Raw genomic sequence first — 18,118 nt, forward strand, 5'->3', positions numbered from 1 at the left:
TACAATACAGCTCAAAGTTAGGGATAAAACTTACCAATAACATCAAAAAAACCATAGAGCAAGTATAAAAAACCATATTACTAAGCTTCACTGTTTTGAGAACAATTAAGAATTTGTAGGGATGTATATCACACCAATAAACCAACTCTCCAATTAGAGTAAATAATAAACCGGTTAAAAAAACAATTTTTCTAATTGACTGTGTATTCCTCTCAATAAAGATTTAAGTCTTCAACAAATATATCTTTGTAAATAACTGAATTTACGTTTTCTAGCTACATTTTTGTTTCTTTCAGTTTTTTACTAAAACTGCAAACATATCTTTATAACTAAGAATACTATCAATCATCTGGAGTTAGATGTCAAAAATTTCCATTCGTAGAAAAATGTTCCACTCATTGAAATAAAATACCTGTTTACAAGTGGTTCGCCTTGAACAGTGCCATTACCGCCCAGGTGAGAATGTCAGTGGTTATTAACATGCAATGTTTACTATTGTTGATTTGAATAGTTTAAAATATTAATTTGACGAAGGCAACATGACCCACTAATTATTTTAAGCAATAGTAGCAAACAACATTGGCATTGGAGAAATTCGTATACCTGTACCTAATTGAGTAAAGTAAACTAGGCCTATATCATTCATTTATAACATTTATGGAAATCTTGGTTACATTGAGTACAAAAATGTAAATTTAAAGAAACAGGCAATGTGCTTGTTGAATTTGGCTACACATAAGTAATCCAACTTTACTAAGTAAAATAAATTTGTAAATCTGTGTAGTGTCAGTAGTGATGTTTAAACTAGTATTATTGAGCATAATAAAATACAAATTATTGTATCGGTCCATGGGACGAAGAATCAATAATAAACAATCTATTAGTTAAACACTCTAAACAAGCATATTTAACCATTTATACATATTTTACAAATTATTCGGTATTAGGCCTAAGTTAAGCACTGTTTTAAGTATTATTCATTTTTGCTTCAAGATAATAGTGTCATGTGTCAGAGTTTTCATAATTTGTTGACATAGAGATAAAAATGTTTTCTAATAATAAAGTGAATAATTTAAAGTGAAGTCACGCAGGCTTTCACCATCTAGTGGCATGACTGATCATGAAACATATCATATCCAAATTGAGGATCTGGAACAAATTACTTGACAATGCTTATTTTTCACACTTTCTCAGCTACTTTATGCTTTCTTTGGACAAAGGATAAGCAGACTCTTACCTAATACTTTCACCGACCAGTCCAAGTATATTACTTTTTTGCACAACCTTACCTTTCTTCCTGTGTAAAGACTGGTGGTCCTTTATGTTTTGTGATTTCTTCATCAGTATGTATTCCAACAATCAAATAATCCCCTAGTTGCTTTGCTTGACGCAATGAATTGGCATGGCCAAAGTGCACCATGTCATAGCTAAAACAATAACAATTAAATTATAATTTGGTGGTTATAAATTAAAACCTTGCTTAGACAAAAATTATGAGGTCAGGGTCTGAGCGAGATTTCTGGATCGATTGATGGGAAGGGACAGATTTCTATGTGGGTAGAGGCATGTTAACCTTAGCTTGTTGTATATGTAATTTTTTGATGGTAATTGATGTATTTCAAAGGAAATAATCTATATATTAATTTGAAACTGTTTTTCTTTGTCACAGCTATTTTGAGAGAACGGCTGGGTGTAGAAACTCGGTAGAGGTGTCTAAAGAAAGGTCTTTGTCTGTAGATGAGCCATCAAAAGAGAAACATGGTGAATTCCCTTGGGGATCTGCCCCAGTGGCCTTTAAATTCCCATCCCATGTTATTCTTATGGAGGAAAACGGGGGTTTTGTCACAGTTAATTTGAGGGAACGGCTGGGCGTAGAAACTTGGTAGGGGTCTCTAAAGAAAGGTCTTGGTCTGTAGATGAGCCATCAAAAGAGGAACGAGGTCAATTCCCTTGGAGCTCTGCCCCAGAAGCCTTTAAAGTTGCCTCTTCAGATTTGTTTACATTACGAACATATGCATGATTCTACACTACTTTTTAATGAAACAGCTGTTAATATTTAAATTGTGATTTATTGAATTTGTCAAAATGAAGTACAGTATTTGCAATGGATTTTTCTGATTTTAAAATGGATTTTCTTTTGCATCGTGTCATGTTTTGCAATATAATGTTCTATTACCAAATCAGTGGAAAATCCTATTATCACAGTAACTCTTAAAATTATTTCTTTTTAACTTATATCTATTGTATGGGTTGGTTTCTGCCTTTTTACCACTTCTTGGAGATTGTACGTAGGTGATATTCGTTGGCATATTGCATCTGTAGACGAAACTTGGGTTGGTGTAATTATTAGAATGGAAAAGAGTGAGAAATCCTGGACAATGTGATATGGGCTAAAAATAAAACTGAATTAACACTGTTCTACATTTCTTGAGCAATCATTGAAATAACCGATTTGCAAACAATGGAAACATAAAAAAAGTCATAGAACAAAACCAAGTAGAAGAAATATAAATAATGTTTTTTTTTAAATTTATAATCGTTATCATAGACAACTTAATGCGACTATGAGAGGGAAAAATTTGTAGAAAACACTAAAAAAACAAGATCAGCTTTTTGAAAAAAGATAAGATATTTACAAAATATTTTTATTATATCTAACTGTTGTGTAGATTGTGAGTATTTCCATAATCTTTGAGTCGCCTGTAATGCAATTGCTCGAATTCGAGCAACAGGTACACTAGTCAATATATTAATTTGAAACTGTTTTTCTTTGTCACAGCTATTTTGAGAGAACGGCTGGGCGTAGAAACTTGGTAGAGGTGTCTAAAGAAAGGTCTTGGTCTGTAGATAAGCCATCAAAAGAGAAACATGGTGAATTCCCTTGGGGCTCTGCCCCAGTGGCCTTTGAATTCCCATCCCATGTTATTCTTATGGAGGAAAACGGGGTCTTTGTCACAGCTAATTTGAGAGAACGGCTGGGCATAGAAACTTGGTAGGGGTCTCTAAAGAAAGGTCTTGGTCTGTAGATGAGCCATCAAAAGAGGAACGAGGTCTATTTCCTTGGGGCTCTGCCCCAGAAGCCTTTAAAGTTGCCTCCAGATTTGTTTACATTACGACCATATGCATAATTCTACACTACTTTTTAATGCAACAGCTGTTAATATTTAAATTGTGATTTATTGAATTTGTCAAAATGAAGTACAGTATTTGCAATGGATTTTTCTGATTTTAAAATTGATTTTCTTCTGCATCGTGTCATGTTTTTCAATATAATGTTCTATTACCAAATCAGTGGAAAATCCTAATATCACAGTAACTTTCAAAATTATTTCTTATGGAGTTAACTTATATCTATTGTATGGGTTGGTTTCTGCCTTTTTTACCACTTCTTGGAGATTGTACGTAGGTGATATTCTTTGGCATATTGCATCTGTAGACAAAACTTGGGTTAATGTAATTATTACAATGGAAAAGAGTGAGAAATCCTGGACAGTTTGATATAGGCTAAAAATAAAACTGAATTAACACTGTGCTACATTTCTTGAGCAATCATTTAAATACCGATTTGCAAACAATGGAAACATAGAAAAAGTCATAGAACAGAACCAAGTAGAAGAAATAGAAATAATGTTTTTTTTTGCACTAAAAACACTAAAAAACAAGATCAGCTTTTTGAAAAAAGATAAGATATTTACAAAAGATTTTTATTATATCTAACTGTTGTGTAGATCGTGAGTATTTCCATAATCTTTGAGTCGCCTGTAATGCTTCGCAATTGCTCGAATTCGAGCAACAGGTACACTAGTCTTGGGTTTAAACTGTAAACATATCGTTAACCACCTACCTTTGCAAGACAGTTGAAGAATGTTTTAATGGATTACTGTACTCATTATCAATAATAATTAAAGCTTAGGAAAATAGACAACTCAAAACAAATTTGTTGTACCAATTGTGATGAAAAATGCTCCCAATAATGCCGGGACTATAAGCTAACATTAACTTACAATCACAAAGAAAAGGTTGACAAATTAATCACATTATCCTGGCAAATATAAATATGGTGTGAATAGTTTTACAAATCAAAAGCGCAATTTGAACGGTGGCCACATTAGATGTTTTGTCAACGCTGACATTGGTTGGCTATTGATTTTTTGTATTATTGAGATATTTAGGCCTACTTGCCAAGCACCTTTTATGGTTAACGTGGCAAGGTCCAGCTTCACAAAAATTAGATTTTTACTAGTTTTACCCTTTGCATCAAATTTGTTGGTAATTTTTAACCGATAACAGACATTTTGAAAACAGGTAACCAGAAAGATGAGAAATATTTTCACATGTACCCTAGGCCTAACTGAACAGGTTTCTTCATAAAGAAAAAGGTTTTCCTAACTCAAATAAAATTTATTTTAATAGGCCAAAGTAATTTTTAGTTCCTTGGTACTGTAGCTCAATTGTTAATACATCTCACAAAATGTCCTTTGCCTTGGCACCACTGATGACAACTAAAGACTAGTTTTGAGTTGTGAAAGTGAGTAGTGAAGTGTGAAAGCCTACCTAACCCCACCTGTCAAGTACAGAGATTGATCAGCTGATCATAAACCAGGCCTAATCGTCCTGATAGGGTTAAGGAGTTTACATTAGAATTAATAAATAAAGGGTACAAAGTGGCTTTCTGACACCTGCACCCTTCAACTAATCATGAATCTAGGCTTCATTCAGTGTCTGGGCAATTTAAAAATGTTATTAATTATATTATGATACATGTACACCAAGCAGCCTGATACATATTATATTAGGTTAGGCTATACAAGTTCACAGTGGCGGTTCTAGGAATTTGTCAAGGAGGGGACTACCGGGGGGCTTAAAGCCAGGGGGAAAATTTTGAATTTTCAAAGCTGTTTGGGGATTTTCTAAAGCCATTTTTAACACCTAAAACTGTGCCCAATTGTCCATAAACTCCCATTTACCTGTTGTGTTTGTCATAAGCAAGTAGACATTTAAAAAATTAAACTATGACGATTGCATTCATGAATCATCATTCCACCAATAGTGCTGAAATACTGTGCTCCCGTCCTTGCCCCCCACCTATCGATCCTCTTCAACATACTACTAGCTAATGGAATATTTCCTTCCAACTTAAAGCAAGGGTTTGTCATGCCCATATTCAAATCTGGAGATAAAAGAGACGTGAAAAACTACAGGCCTATAGTCATTCAGCCCACACTAGCTAAGGTGTTTGAAAGTATTGTTCTTGACCACCTGTACTTTCACCTGGGAAAATTCACTAGAGACGAACAACATGGCTTTCTTCACAGACGTTCAACAATATCAAATCTTCTACTCTTCCAGATGTACATCAACACGGCATTCACCAAATCTTACCAGGTGGATTGTATTTAATTGGACTTTGACAAAGTACATCATCACCTTTTAATTGCCAAACTAGCTGGATATGGAGTTTCTGGGCAACTACTAAACTGGCTTGAAAGCTACCTGTGCGATAGACAACTTGTAGTAAAATTTGATGGAGCCCTCTACCCTCCCTTTGCAGTACTATCAGGTATCCCCCAAGGTTTACACTTGGGCCCTCTACTCTTCAATGTATTTATTAATGATATTGCCGCCTTAATATCAACGAAGTTCCTCATGTTTGCCGATGACATCAAGGTGTTTTCAAGAATCGGATCCATGGATGACTATGTTGACCTCCAAAACTCCATTGATGGCATTGTTAACTGGTGTAAAAATAATGCAATGTCTCTTAATATTTCAAAGTGTCAAGTCATGTCATTTTGTCGTAGGACCACAACCCATGGTTTTGACTACTATATTGAAGACTCAAAACTATCGAGGGTGAATAAGGTAAAGGACCTTGGGATCATCATTACACCAACCTTAAATCCAGCGGAGCATATTTCCAACATTATTAACAGGGCAAATTCATTACTGGGATTTATTCATAGATCAACAAAGGACTTTACCAACCCTCACTCTCTCATTGTCCTTTACAAAACACTGATCAGACCGATACTTGAATATGGCTCAACAATTTGGACACCTTATCAAGTGGGGCACCTGGAAATGCTTGCGAAAGTCCAAACACACTTCATCAAGATGTTGGGATTCAAACTTGGTTATCAATACTCCCAAACACCAGTTTGTGACCTGGAGATACAGTATAACCTTCAACCTCTTCGCATTAGACACAAGTTTCTGGATCTTCTCTTCTTATACAAAGTAATTAATGGCCTCATGGACTGCTCAGAACTTCTTAGTTGCATCAACTTCACTGCTCCAAGAGGAACACGCTCTAGAACCATATTCAAACAGCAGTTCTTCCCAACATATTATGCTTACAACAGTGGGATATCTCGCCTACACCGGCTAGGGAGCTAAGTTGGAGCTGATGTCGACTTTTTTGGCGTTTCAACTCACGTCTTCAGGTCGAGGATCAACCAGCTCCTTATCTAACTTGTTTTCCATCTAGTCACTAGTTACATAAACTTAAATTTATTTATCTCCCTTTTGTTGCTGTTGTTTTGTATCCCTGTGTCATTATCTGTTTCTTGTTTCTCAATGTAGTCAGGCTTCATACATAATCAAGTGTCCTACAATTTAATTTGTTCATTTCGTCATTGTTTTGTTTGTCAATATCATCCATGTTTGTAACGTCAAGCACTACACTTACTTGATCTATAATTGTTGATATTATTATTGTTAATATGTACAAATCTCTTTAAGCTGTTGTTATTGTTATATTATTTGTTATTTATTGTATATTTATTGGTTAGAGTAGTTACTGTTGCTTAATATTTTGTGGACTATTAGACACAACATGTAACAAATCATGTATCTGTAAAATGGTGTAACCGTTGAGAGGAAATAAATAAATAAATGAATTTCAAAACCCACTGTGGACTAGGCCTACGGCCATATCCTCCTAAAAGCTGTTTGGTAACTTTCTAAAGCCATTTTAACGTCTAGAACTGTTTGCGAAACCTCCCATTTTCCCATTTATTTGTCATGAATAAGTAGAAATTTTAAAAACTAACTATGACGATTGCATTCATAAATCTCAAAACATATTATAAACTGGTTTTCTTCCTATTTGACAAATAGATCTCAATTTGTGGAAATTACCCATTTGACAAATCATAATGGAATAATCAAATCATCATCAACTTATCAACCAATTAAATTTGGGGTCCCACAAGGTTCAATTTTGGGGCCTTTGCTTTTTTTGTGTTACCTTAAGGGCATGGAAAACCTACAAGCAAAATTCTATATTATGTCTTTACGCTGATGATTCTAATTTGACTGTATCATCTAAATCTCCAGAAGAAACTGAAATTTTTACATATGTAGAATTAAAGAATATTGGAAACTATTTCTACAATCATAACTTATTATTAAATTCACAAAAAACAAAATTTATAAATTTCAGAACAGCTCAGAACAAAATTACAAAAGAGCCAACAATAATTTAATAATAACATTCAAAAAGAAAATCTGATCAACTTTCTGGGTTTAACAATAGATGAAAATTTGAATTGGGATAAACACACACAGAAAGTTTTGACCAAAAGTAACTCCGGAATTTATGCATTGTCAAATATGTCCTTTTATTGTAATTTGAAAACCCTAAAAAGTATATATTTTGCTCACATCCACTCTCATCTTTCATTCGGTTTAGCATTATATGGGTCAACAAAAAAATTTAATATGGATAGCATTCTGAAGCGGCAAAAAGAGGCTATCAGAATTATGTTTAAGCTTAAAAGAGATGATTCGGCAAAAGAACATTTTAAGAAACTACAAATTTTTACAGTTTATGGGCAATATATTTATGAAACAATTCTTATTGCAAAAAAAATGAATCTGAGCAAGTAATAAATTCAGTACATTCTTATAATTTCAGGAGGAGAAGAGAGTTTGTCCAGCCTCACAAGTTAAAATTTTTTGAAAAAAAAACCCTCATACGCTGGTAACGAGTTTCTAAAATTTGTCCCTGAATTGATAAAAAAAGAAACAAACCTATCTAAGTTCAAGAAAATTCTAAAAGATTATTTAATAAATTTAGCATTATATTCTTTTGAGGAGTTTTCCACCTCCCATACATAGATATAGTATTTTTATTTTAAGTATTCTGACACTATTCACTGTACCACCAATGTACATGACTTATGATGAATAAAGATGTTTGAATATGAATACGAATATAATATATTGTAGGTGTTGTATTAAGTATGTTCTTTTAGTCATATGATTTATTTGTGTTTAAATATCTTTGGTTGACAGATGTTTTTTGAAAACATGTTTTGGTAAACATTGGTTTAGTTGGAAATAGAGTTTGTTGAAACAAGATGTGTGTTTAATATTCTTGTATTAGAAATAGAACATGGTGGCAGCTTAGTGGATTTTTATCGAACTGAAAGTCTAAAACCACGCATAATGTCAAGTAAGGGCAGAAAAAAACTAAATACTCGGAGGCACAGGTATAAGGATAACGGTGAGGACGACGCCCAAAGTGAACTCAACTACGTTTCAGAAAGGGACTCTAGAAAGACTAAAGATGAGTCACGAGGTTTTGCATTGGGACATACGAACCGAGAAAATGATGCAGCTATGTATACTCCTACTCCAATGGTCAATATCACGTTACCAACTCCAGAAACGTTCTCTTTTACTCCGAATGAGTGGCATTCCTGGAGGAATCGCTTTCAAAGGTACAGACGGGGTTGCGGTCTGGATAGCACTTCCGACACTCGGCAAATCGATGTACTTTTGTTTGTAATGGGTAGTAGAAGTGAAGATATTTTCGATTCGTTTTCACCAAAACCTAATACTTATGACGAGGCTCTTAGGGCCTTTGATGAATACTTTGTGCCAAGACGGAATATAATTTATGAAAGATCAAAATTTTTGAGACACAAGCAAGGGAGTGATCCATCTGAAAAATTTATAACAGATTTGCATGGCCTTGCGAAAACGTGTGCATGGGGTGAACTAAATGATGAGATGATGCTTCTCGTCCTCATTATTGGTATGCAAGATGAGGGTCTGAGTGATAGACTCCAGCTGGAATCTCAATTGACTCTGGAGAAAGCAATTAATACCTTGCGCCAACATGAGGAGCTAGAACGCCAAAAACGTGAACTTGCCAATACTAATGTTTTTTTGGTAAATAAAACGTCAGTTCAAAACGGTAAACCGAATCGGACAGAAGGAGTTTGTGACCAGAAATACATCGAGGATGCAGAAAATACAAAGAAGTGCAGGAAATGTGGTTATGATTGGCACGGATTACTGGCCGAATGTCCTGCTAGGAAAGCCAAATGTGACAAATGTTCCGAGATTGGACATTTTTTTCGATGCTGTCCCTACCGCGAAAAGTGGATGAGAAAAAAAACGTTGTTAAAGAAATCGAACAGCAAGTTTCAGACTGTGGAGATCTACAGGTTCCTGAGATTTTCATCGGGAATATAGAAAACAATGACAGAGCCTGGGCCCAGGAGGTAAAAGCAAGCTGTGGAAACCAAGTGTTAGGGCTTATAAAATTTAAACTTGACACAGCCGCTGATGTAACCATGATTCCAGTAGGAGTTCTTGGCGATTTTATTAAGACTCTGCCTCTAGGAAAGTGCAAATCCCCTGTGTACAGTGCAAAGAAGAAAGAACGAATCAATATTTTGGGAACTTTAAGGCTGAAGCTTGAACATAAGGGTGTATCAATTTATGATCATGCGTATATTTCTGAGGAGATCACTGTTCCACTTCTTAGCAGACGTTCCTGTGAAGAGCTGAACCTGGTGAAAAGGATCTTTTCTGTAGATTCATCAGATATTGACTGGGTTACTAAGTACCCTAATTTATTTCAAGGATTGGGAAATATGAAAGGAGAGTACAAGATAGAAATGAAGGAGAATGCAGTTCCTTATGCTATATCTACCCCCAGGGTTGTACCAATACCTTTAAAAAGCAAGGTGAAAGAGCAGTTAGAGAATATGCTTGAAAAAGGAGTGATTGTCCCAGTTGAACACGCGACTGATTGGTGCGCACCAATGGTAGTTTGCGCAAAAAAGAGAGGTGGGGTTACGATCTGCGTGGACCTATCCAAACTCAACAACAGTGTGAAACGTCGGTTTTATCCCATTCCAAAGATTGAACTTTCATTGTCCCAGATCGCGGGAGCCAAGTACTTCAGCAAGATCGATGCGAATTCCGGGTTCTGGCAACTGAACCTTGCAGAGGAGTCTCAAGATTACACAACATTTATCACCCCTTTCGGGAGGTATAAATTCTGTAAGGTACGTTTTGGAATTACATCTGCTCATGAAGAGTTTCAGCGCCGTATGTCAAAAGCTTTAGAAGGGGCAAAGAACTGTTTAGTGCACATTGATGACTGTTTGATATGGGGAAGAACGAAAGAGGAACACGACGAGTGTCTTAGAGCCGTTCTAGAGAGAGTGCAAGCTAATGGAATCGCTTTGAATAAGCAGAAGTCTGAGTTCTGCAAGAAGACTGTGGGGGTTTGTGCTGTCTAAGGAAGGAATCAAGCCTGATCCAAGCAAGGTACAAGCAGTTGTGGACTTACCAGCCCCAAGTAATGCTAATGAAGTCCAGAGATTCATGGGCATGATCACTTTTCTGGCTAAATTTATTCCGAACTGCAGTGAGGTTTTAGAGCCAATTACGAGCTTGTTAAAGACTAAAAAAGATTTCTTTTGGGGACCAACTCAGGAAAAAGCTTTTGTCACAGTGAAACAGATTTTATCATCAGAGCCATGTTTAACTGTTTACGATCCGGAAAAGCCCTCGATTCTTTCTTGTGATGCTTCAAAAAAAGGTCTTGGAGCGGTTTTACTACAAGTTGAAGGAGAAAACAAGAAACCTGTGGCATATATATCTCGGACTCTAATGCCTGTTGAAGAAAACTACAGTAACATTGAGAGAGAAGCGCTTGCGTGCACTTGGGCAAGTGACCGTTTAAAATGTTTCCTGATGGGTAAAATGTACACAATTGAGAGCGACCACAAACCGCTTGTCTCAATTTTCAAAAGACAAAATTTGGAAGAGCTCTCACCGAGGCTACAGCGATTCCGAATGCGTATGATGAGATACGATTATCGCATGACCTGGACCCCAAGAAAAGACCTTGCCATAGCAGATCTGCTATCGAGATGTCCTATTCCGGCTAATGAAGATGGCGAATTGACAGAAGAAGTGGAAGCCTTCGTCCATGAAATCAGTATGATTAGAATAAACACTACAGACGAAAATGTGACAAAAGTACTTCACTCACAAATGAGGGATCCAATATGTGCACAACTCAAGCTAAACATTTTAGACGAATGGCCTGGAAAATCAAGTTTACCTAATGAGATTCAAGAATACTTTAACGTGAAAGACGAGTTAAGTTGTATTGATGGGTTATTGCTTCGAGGAACTCGGATGATAATACCTCATGAACTACGAGCGGAAATGCTTGAGAGGCTTCACAGTGGGCACTTGGGAATCACAAAAACAAGGAAACGTGCTTTGGAAACCATGTGGTGGCCTGGAATTTCTCAAGAAATAGAAAGAAAAATAAGAGACAATCTTCCATATACTTTGGTTGGAAATCCTGTTGAAAATAAAGACTTTTTTGAGAGGGAGAATAAGTACCAGTCGAAGTATAAGATGCAATTTGATAAACGACATGGAACGAGGGGTTTAAGTGAATTAGAAGAGGGAAGCATGGTATGGATCACAGATCTACGTAGACATGGTAAAGTAGTCAGGAAATTGAACGAACCACGTTCCTACCTTGTGGACATTGACAAGAAAACCATTCGACGAAACCAGAAGTTCTTAGTTCCTGCACCATACTACGGAGAAGATTGCATTCTTTCAAACTGTTCATCTACGGTCCTTAATTGTCCGTCTAACTCACGTGATCGTCCAGACGCTGGCACAGTTACCCATTACGGAAGGTCCATCAAGATACCGAGGCAGTACCGAGCTTCATGAAGATGTAGACATCTTGAGGCGGGATGTTGTATTAAGTATGTTCTTTTAGTCATATGATTTATTTGTGTTTAAATATCTTTGGTTGACAGATGTTTTTTGAAAACATGTTTTGGTAAACATTGGTTTAGTTGGAAATAGAGTTTGTTGAAACAAGATGTGTGTTTAATATTCTTGTATTAGAAATAGAACAGTAGGCTACAGCCATATCCTCCTAAAAGCTGTTTACTTGACTTTCTAAAGCCATTATTAATGTCTATATCTGTGTCTAACTGTCCAAAAACTTCCCATTTAGATAGACATTTGAATTACCGTAATTAAACTATGATGAACTAGCCTTCATGAATTTCAAAACATAGGCCTACTGTAGACTACGAAGCCATACTTATCTCCTAAAAGCTGTTTGGTGACTTTATAAAGCCATTTTAACGTCGAGAACTGTGTCCAATTGTTTTAAGACCTCCCATTTCACCTGTTATGTCATGCAAGCAAGAAGACACATTTTTTAACCTTACGTTTTTCTCCTTTCTCCATTTAATAGATCTGCCACAATATGTATAGTATGAATTTCAGTAATAGCATTGACTAGGCCTGATATAAACTTTAACACTATAGTTCGGCCGCATAGAAAACGACCTGCGCGCTAATGCTAAACCAATGCTACAGGAGGTCGTTTTCTAAGCGGCCGAACTATAGTGTTTATATAGTCAATGGTAATAGGCTACTGGTGCTACCGCTGATGGCTGATGCCTGTGTAAGTTAGTAGCTAGCAGACAATTTGACAACTAGGAACATGAAATCAGCTGTTTCCCTGCCCTCGCTATCGCGCTTGTCTTTGCCCTAGCATGTCAACAGCTGACTGCCGAATTGGATGATGCGTACAACTTTCCACAACGTAATATTGTTTTATTTGTCGTGCTATTAGGCCTACCCAACAAAGTTTATTACCCCTTGGACTAAGGGTGTTGGCGCTTGGCCAACACCACAGAAGAAAGACCTCCCGCTGTGACTCTGCCACATTTCCGTTGTCACATTAACCCTCCAACTGCTAGTTATATATGCCCTTGGTGCTAAGCAATTTTTAGGAAATTTGCGGCAATAATAAAAATAAATTATATAAATTGTATAAATCAAACAAACTATAACACATAATTTATTTTCTTGTTCAGTATAAAATTACCTACAAAAACATACCATATTATTGCATGGTTATGTTTTTATAAAAATATTTATATAGGTTGAGGTAAATAAACAAAATGCACAAAAAAAAAATTAAATATTATAACTCATGTATGGATAGAAACACCTTCGGGTGATTTTTTACGTTGCCATATTCCTCGGTCATAAATTATACATAAGACATATAAGACCCAAGAAAACTATTACTACCGGTAATGATTATATATAAGAATGGCTTGAAATTATATATTAGAAAATACAAATATGAATTACTCATATATTGGTGTATGGTGATGTCCTCTGAACCAGTAAATTGTAAAATGAAAATCCACTTTTTTATGCTTGAAATGTTACCGGTATATAACAACTTTTTCACGCACTAAACTATAATATATCATGTTTTTGAAAAGAATACATAGGCCTATTTAAAGTTTATTTTCATAGGACCCTAACAACTTATTCAGAGTCTGAGTCTTGCTGTAGTGGCCTTTTCTTCGCCCTCGGATTCCTCCAAAAATGCTCCATTCTTGAGTAGCACTCTCGATGGACTCCAGCGTTGCAACCAGGACACCAGAACCTGGTTCTGCCTTTGTTCGTACCCTGATTACAAACTGCTACACATTTTCTGAGAGCATTCCTAGGCAGGTGTTCTATCCTATGACCTTGTCCATCTCCAGCAGGTCCGGGGAGAGGTTCCGCAGGAGGCCTATCACAGGAAACAAGTGCTTCTAGTACATCGACGTGGAAATCATACCTGCTCATTAGGTTTGTCGGTGTTTTGGCAGTAAAGGACATATAAATTTGAACATAATGATATCAATAAAATTGAAAAAAATCTTTTTCCAGTATTTTGTAGTCTGGCGGTTGCACGATAAGTGATAAACTGACTTGAACACTCACGTCAACTCCACCCATAGATAGTCCAGTCAATGAATGATCCAAAAGTAGGTGTAGAGTGCGTGAGCAGGTAACTAAGCGATTCCTTCAGAAACTTGTTCAGAGGGCTTAGGATGTTAACATACCAAAAGTCCTGACTCCTAGGTGGTGAGCCAGGGGGTGGAGGGGGGAAAAAGGGGGGGAGAAAGGTACGCATTTTGGGTTTTTTGATTATATCTCAAAAACTATCAACTTTTTGTATACTATAGTAAATTATAAAATTGAAGAAGATTAAATTTTTTACAAGAAAAGTATATAGGCTAATGTGTTTATTTTGGTTCAACAGATTACGAGTTATAACTTATTTAATTAATATCTTATCAAAATACTCCTTCCATAAGAAATACATGTAAATTAGTATGCGAAATGGAGCGAATCCTATCCGCCCAAAGGAAATATAGGCTAACTGATATTCTGGAAATCTTGACAAAATTTCCAGTAATTTGACACTTTAATCATGAAATTTTGTCAATGATTAAAGCGAGGGTGAGCGTTTAAAAACGGGATGATTTGAGGTTTTTTTTATATTTCCAATAAAAAAACACCAAAACTCGACATTTTGTTACCTCGCCCTCGCCTTAATTTTGGATCAATTTTAATGATTAAAGTGTCAAATTACTGGAAATTTTGTCAAGATTTCCAGAATATCAGTTATATTTCCTTTGGGCGGATAGGATTCGCCCCATTTCACATACTAATTTACATGTATTTCTTATGGAAGGAGTATTTTGATAAGATATTAATTAAATAAGTTATAACTCGTAATCTGTTGAACCAAAATAAACACATTATATACTTTTCTTGTAAAATATTTAATCTTCTTCAATTTTATAATTTACTATAGTATACAAAAAGTTGATAGTTTTCGAGATATAATCAAAAAACCCAAAATGCGTACCTTTCTCCCCCCCTTTTTCCCCCCTCCACCCACTGGCTCACCTCCTAGGAGTCAGGACTTTTGGTATGTTAACACCCTAAGCCCCCTGAACAAGTTTCTGAAGGAATCGCTTAGTTACCAACTCACGCACTCTACACCTCATTCCTTGACTGGACTAAGACTGATTGTAGTTGTGAATCAATTCAGGTTTCCTACCCACAAGACCCTTTTTACTGGTGACAATTTTGTCCTCTGCATAGTACGCTGTTGTTGAGCAGGTTTTCTACTAACTTTCTGCCTAAAACCCACCAACAGAAGATCTCCCTTCCTAAAATAGATACTTTCTCGCTCCCCTAGCTGAGCTCTTTTCACTGATTTTGACAAATGTTTAGACTTTTTGTTGATGGTACCTGTATGAAAAGTTCTTCTGGCTAGAAGGTCTTCTGCCAAGGGAATTTTGGTGTAAAAATTATCTGTGAAGAGGTGATATCCCTTGTCTAGGAGTCCACTCTTCTGCATCACTTCCATCACCACACGATATGTAAACAGACGATCATCATCAGGATCATTTCTTGCTAAATAATCTTTGCCACTGTACAATTCAATGTTCAATACATAGTTGGTCTTGCTATCACATGCCTGGAATTTTTTTATCCCATACTGTTTATGTTTTTTATTCGGCAGATATTGAATGAAGGCGCATCGATGCTTCATTCCAATGAGGCTCTCATCGATGCACACTTCCTGGCCAGCAACAAAGTATTTTTTAAAACACCTGTTTACATGATCCAGCATCCATCTGATCTTAACCCAAGGATCATTATCAGGGTCATCATTGGGTAGATTTCTTGCTGACGTCATATGCAAGAACGTTGTGATTATAAGGAATCGATCGCGAGGCATGGTCTTCGGATAGAATGATATCTGTTGAGAAGGCCTAGAATCCCAATAACTGTGAAGGTTTTTTCTTACAGTGAGCCCCATATTCAATAATATCCCAAACCACTTTTTGAGTTCATTCACTGTCACTTGTTTCCTTTTCTTTAGTCTAGAGTTTGGAGTGAGATTTTTTTCATTGAGAACTCTGGTGGCGTGAGCATTTGTTTCAGTAACTACTCTATGCCAAAAAGCTGCAGTTAGAAATAAATTTACATAGCTGATTGGTGAGCTATTTCTTGGAGGAACTCCTTATTTATTCCAGAATCCCTGACCATAAACTTATCCTATACATCTTTGTGAGGTTCAGGAGGGTAAACCCTCACCCAAGGATCAAGAGTAGGCATAGGCCTAGGAGGCGTACCCGGTTCATCTAGGCCTAAGTTTCCAAGTGGCTCATAGGCATCATTTGCCGTTTCTTCCCTGTCTGAGGTCTCCAATTCACTTGTGTGAGGACTATAATTATCATCACTACCGGAGGAAAAGTCTGCCAAAGAAACGTCATCATTAGAGTCCGATTTGTACTCGGGAATGTCAAAATCTAAATCACTCCCGTCATCGTTGTTTGCGTTATCAACGCCAAACAAATCTTCATCAGGATCACTAAAACACTTAAACGGATGTCACTACTATCCATTATTAACGTAAAAACACTAAATTACTGCATTAGAAACCACTTTGGATAACACAAACAAACAGAGTCGGTAACTACGCAGGTTAGCACTGTTTGTAAACAGCAGACAGCTGGCGCAACGATGTCTTTTCTGCAAGTCGTTTTACAAAGCAGCCAGTTGGGTTGAAGAGTTAGAGACAGACATAGGGAGAAAGCCTGAAATCTGACGTTTACAACAATACCAAACTCAATCCAGTTTCGTGTAAACTGGAACGGAGTGGATTAGATTAAACGACACCTTACGTATCGACTAGCAGCCGGCCGGGGTGTGGCAATCGACTCGCTCGAGTCGATCAGCAGCTGGAGGGTTAACTGTCCAATCAGCCCAACTGCGATACTAGTTACCACACGTGTGTAGACTAAACAATATGCCTAGTTCTAGTGATGAGAAATTAACTTAAATTAAGAGGACCCGAAGATGCCAAGCTGGTGAAATGCATGACACAAACATCACACCTAGGTAGGCCTAGTCAAGAACTAGGCCTAGGCCAGGCTAAGGTTTTAGGCTAACCTATTCAAAGTTGCCTAGCTAAGTGTTAGCCAAGACGGCACCTATAAAACGAAATTACTCATAGCCTAGTTAAATTAAAATCAACATCGAATGGGAGCTGCCGAGAAACGAATAATCCGGCTAGAATTTTACAAAACCAGAAATTAATAGCCTAACTTACCAGCCGTCACACCATACACGAACTGGGTTTTTCTCTATATTCGTCATCTCCAAAAATACAATGATACAGCACAATGGTACAGTATCAGAAGGGTACTCTTTAAATCACACTATAGATTTACAATCATTACAACAGTCAACACAATTTAAAAAAAAAATCAATATCAAATTAGGATAGTTAGTGGTGCCACAATAGACGACAACAGTTTTAAGTTTTACTTTACGTTTTCACAGTTCACACCAACCAACGAACCAACCAACCAACACCAACTTCAACTTGACTCCTCCCCTCGGCTCGCCTCCTAACCTGAACCTCTACTTCTACTTCTACTTCTACTTATACTTTTATCTACTTGACGACTTGTCTTTTTGTCAGTCACCTGATTTTAAGTGCCGTAAGCAGCCAGTGTCTCCAAGTTTAACATGTAACACTGACATCGTTTTAAACATCCAATGAAACACTACCAATTATGTATAACACTATTTTATAGAAGGATTAACTAACTCAACAAAGTGTGTTATTTCAGTTTGCTTGCAGGCATCTACTAGTAAATTTTACTGAGCTACGTAATTAATACTTCCTCTGATACATGAATAAATATTTATAACGTAGAATATGTATCCAAAGTCAAAAACTGTTAGATTACGGTATCTGCAATCCTAAAATGCTATGGAAAGGGAGGGAAACAGGTCCGTGACGTAAGAAGTGGTGAAGGAAGTAGTAAAGGCGAGTTGTTCCGATGAGTGTGACATCTGTTTATGACCAATAGATTAAGGTATTTGCAATCCAAAAATGCTAAGGGAAGGGAGGGAAACAGGTCCGAGACGTAGGAAGTGGCGA

General features: G+C 36.6%; 1 protein-coding gene across 2 annotated transcripts in view; it reads right to left on the bottom strand.

The window, feature by feature from the left end:
* LOC128991280 (ethanolamine-phosphate cytidylyltransferase) overlaps nucleotides 1–17,516 on the bottom strand; it is a 44,163-nt gene extending 26,647 nt beyond the window's left edge. The window contains exons 1-2 of one of the 2 annotated variants that reach the window (XM_054414031.1): nucleotides 17,279–17,516; nucleotides 1,290–1,427 (exon numbers count right to left, since the gene is read on the bottom strand). In XM_054414031.1, the coding sequence (XP_054270006.1) occupies nucleotides 1,290–1,427; nucleotides 17,279–17,325 (185 nt within the window). In that variant the 5' untranslated portion in view covers nucleotides 17,326–17,516. The remainder of the gene's footprint in view (nucleotides 1–1,289; nucleotides 1,428–17,278) is intronic. The other variant, XM_054414032.1, reaches the window with a different exon arrangement.
* Nucleotides 17,517–18,118: the final 602 nt, after the last annotated feature.

This window comes from Macrosteles quadrilineatus, unplaced genomic scaffold (genome assembly GCF_028750875.1).
Source record: "Macrosteles quadrilineatus isolate MER2022 unplaced genomic scaffold, UCM_ALF_1.0 Scaffold_4__1_contigs__length_99947679, whole genome shotgun sequence".
In the NCBI taxonomy this organism is placed as follows: Eukaryota; Metazoa; Arthropoda; class Insecta; order Hemiptera; family Cicadellidae; genus Macrosteles; species Macrosteles quadrilineatus.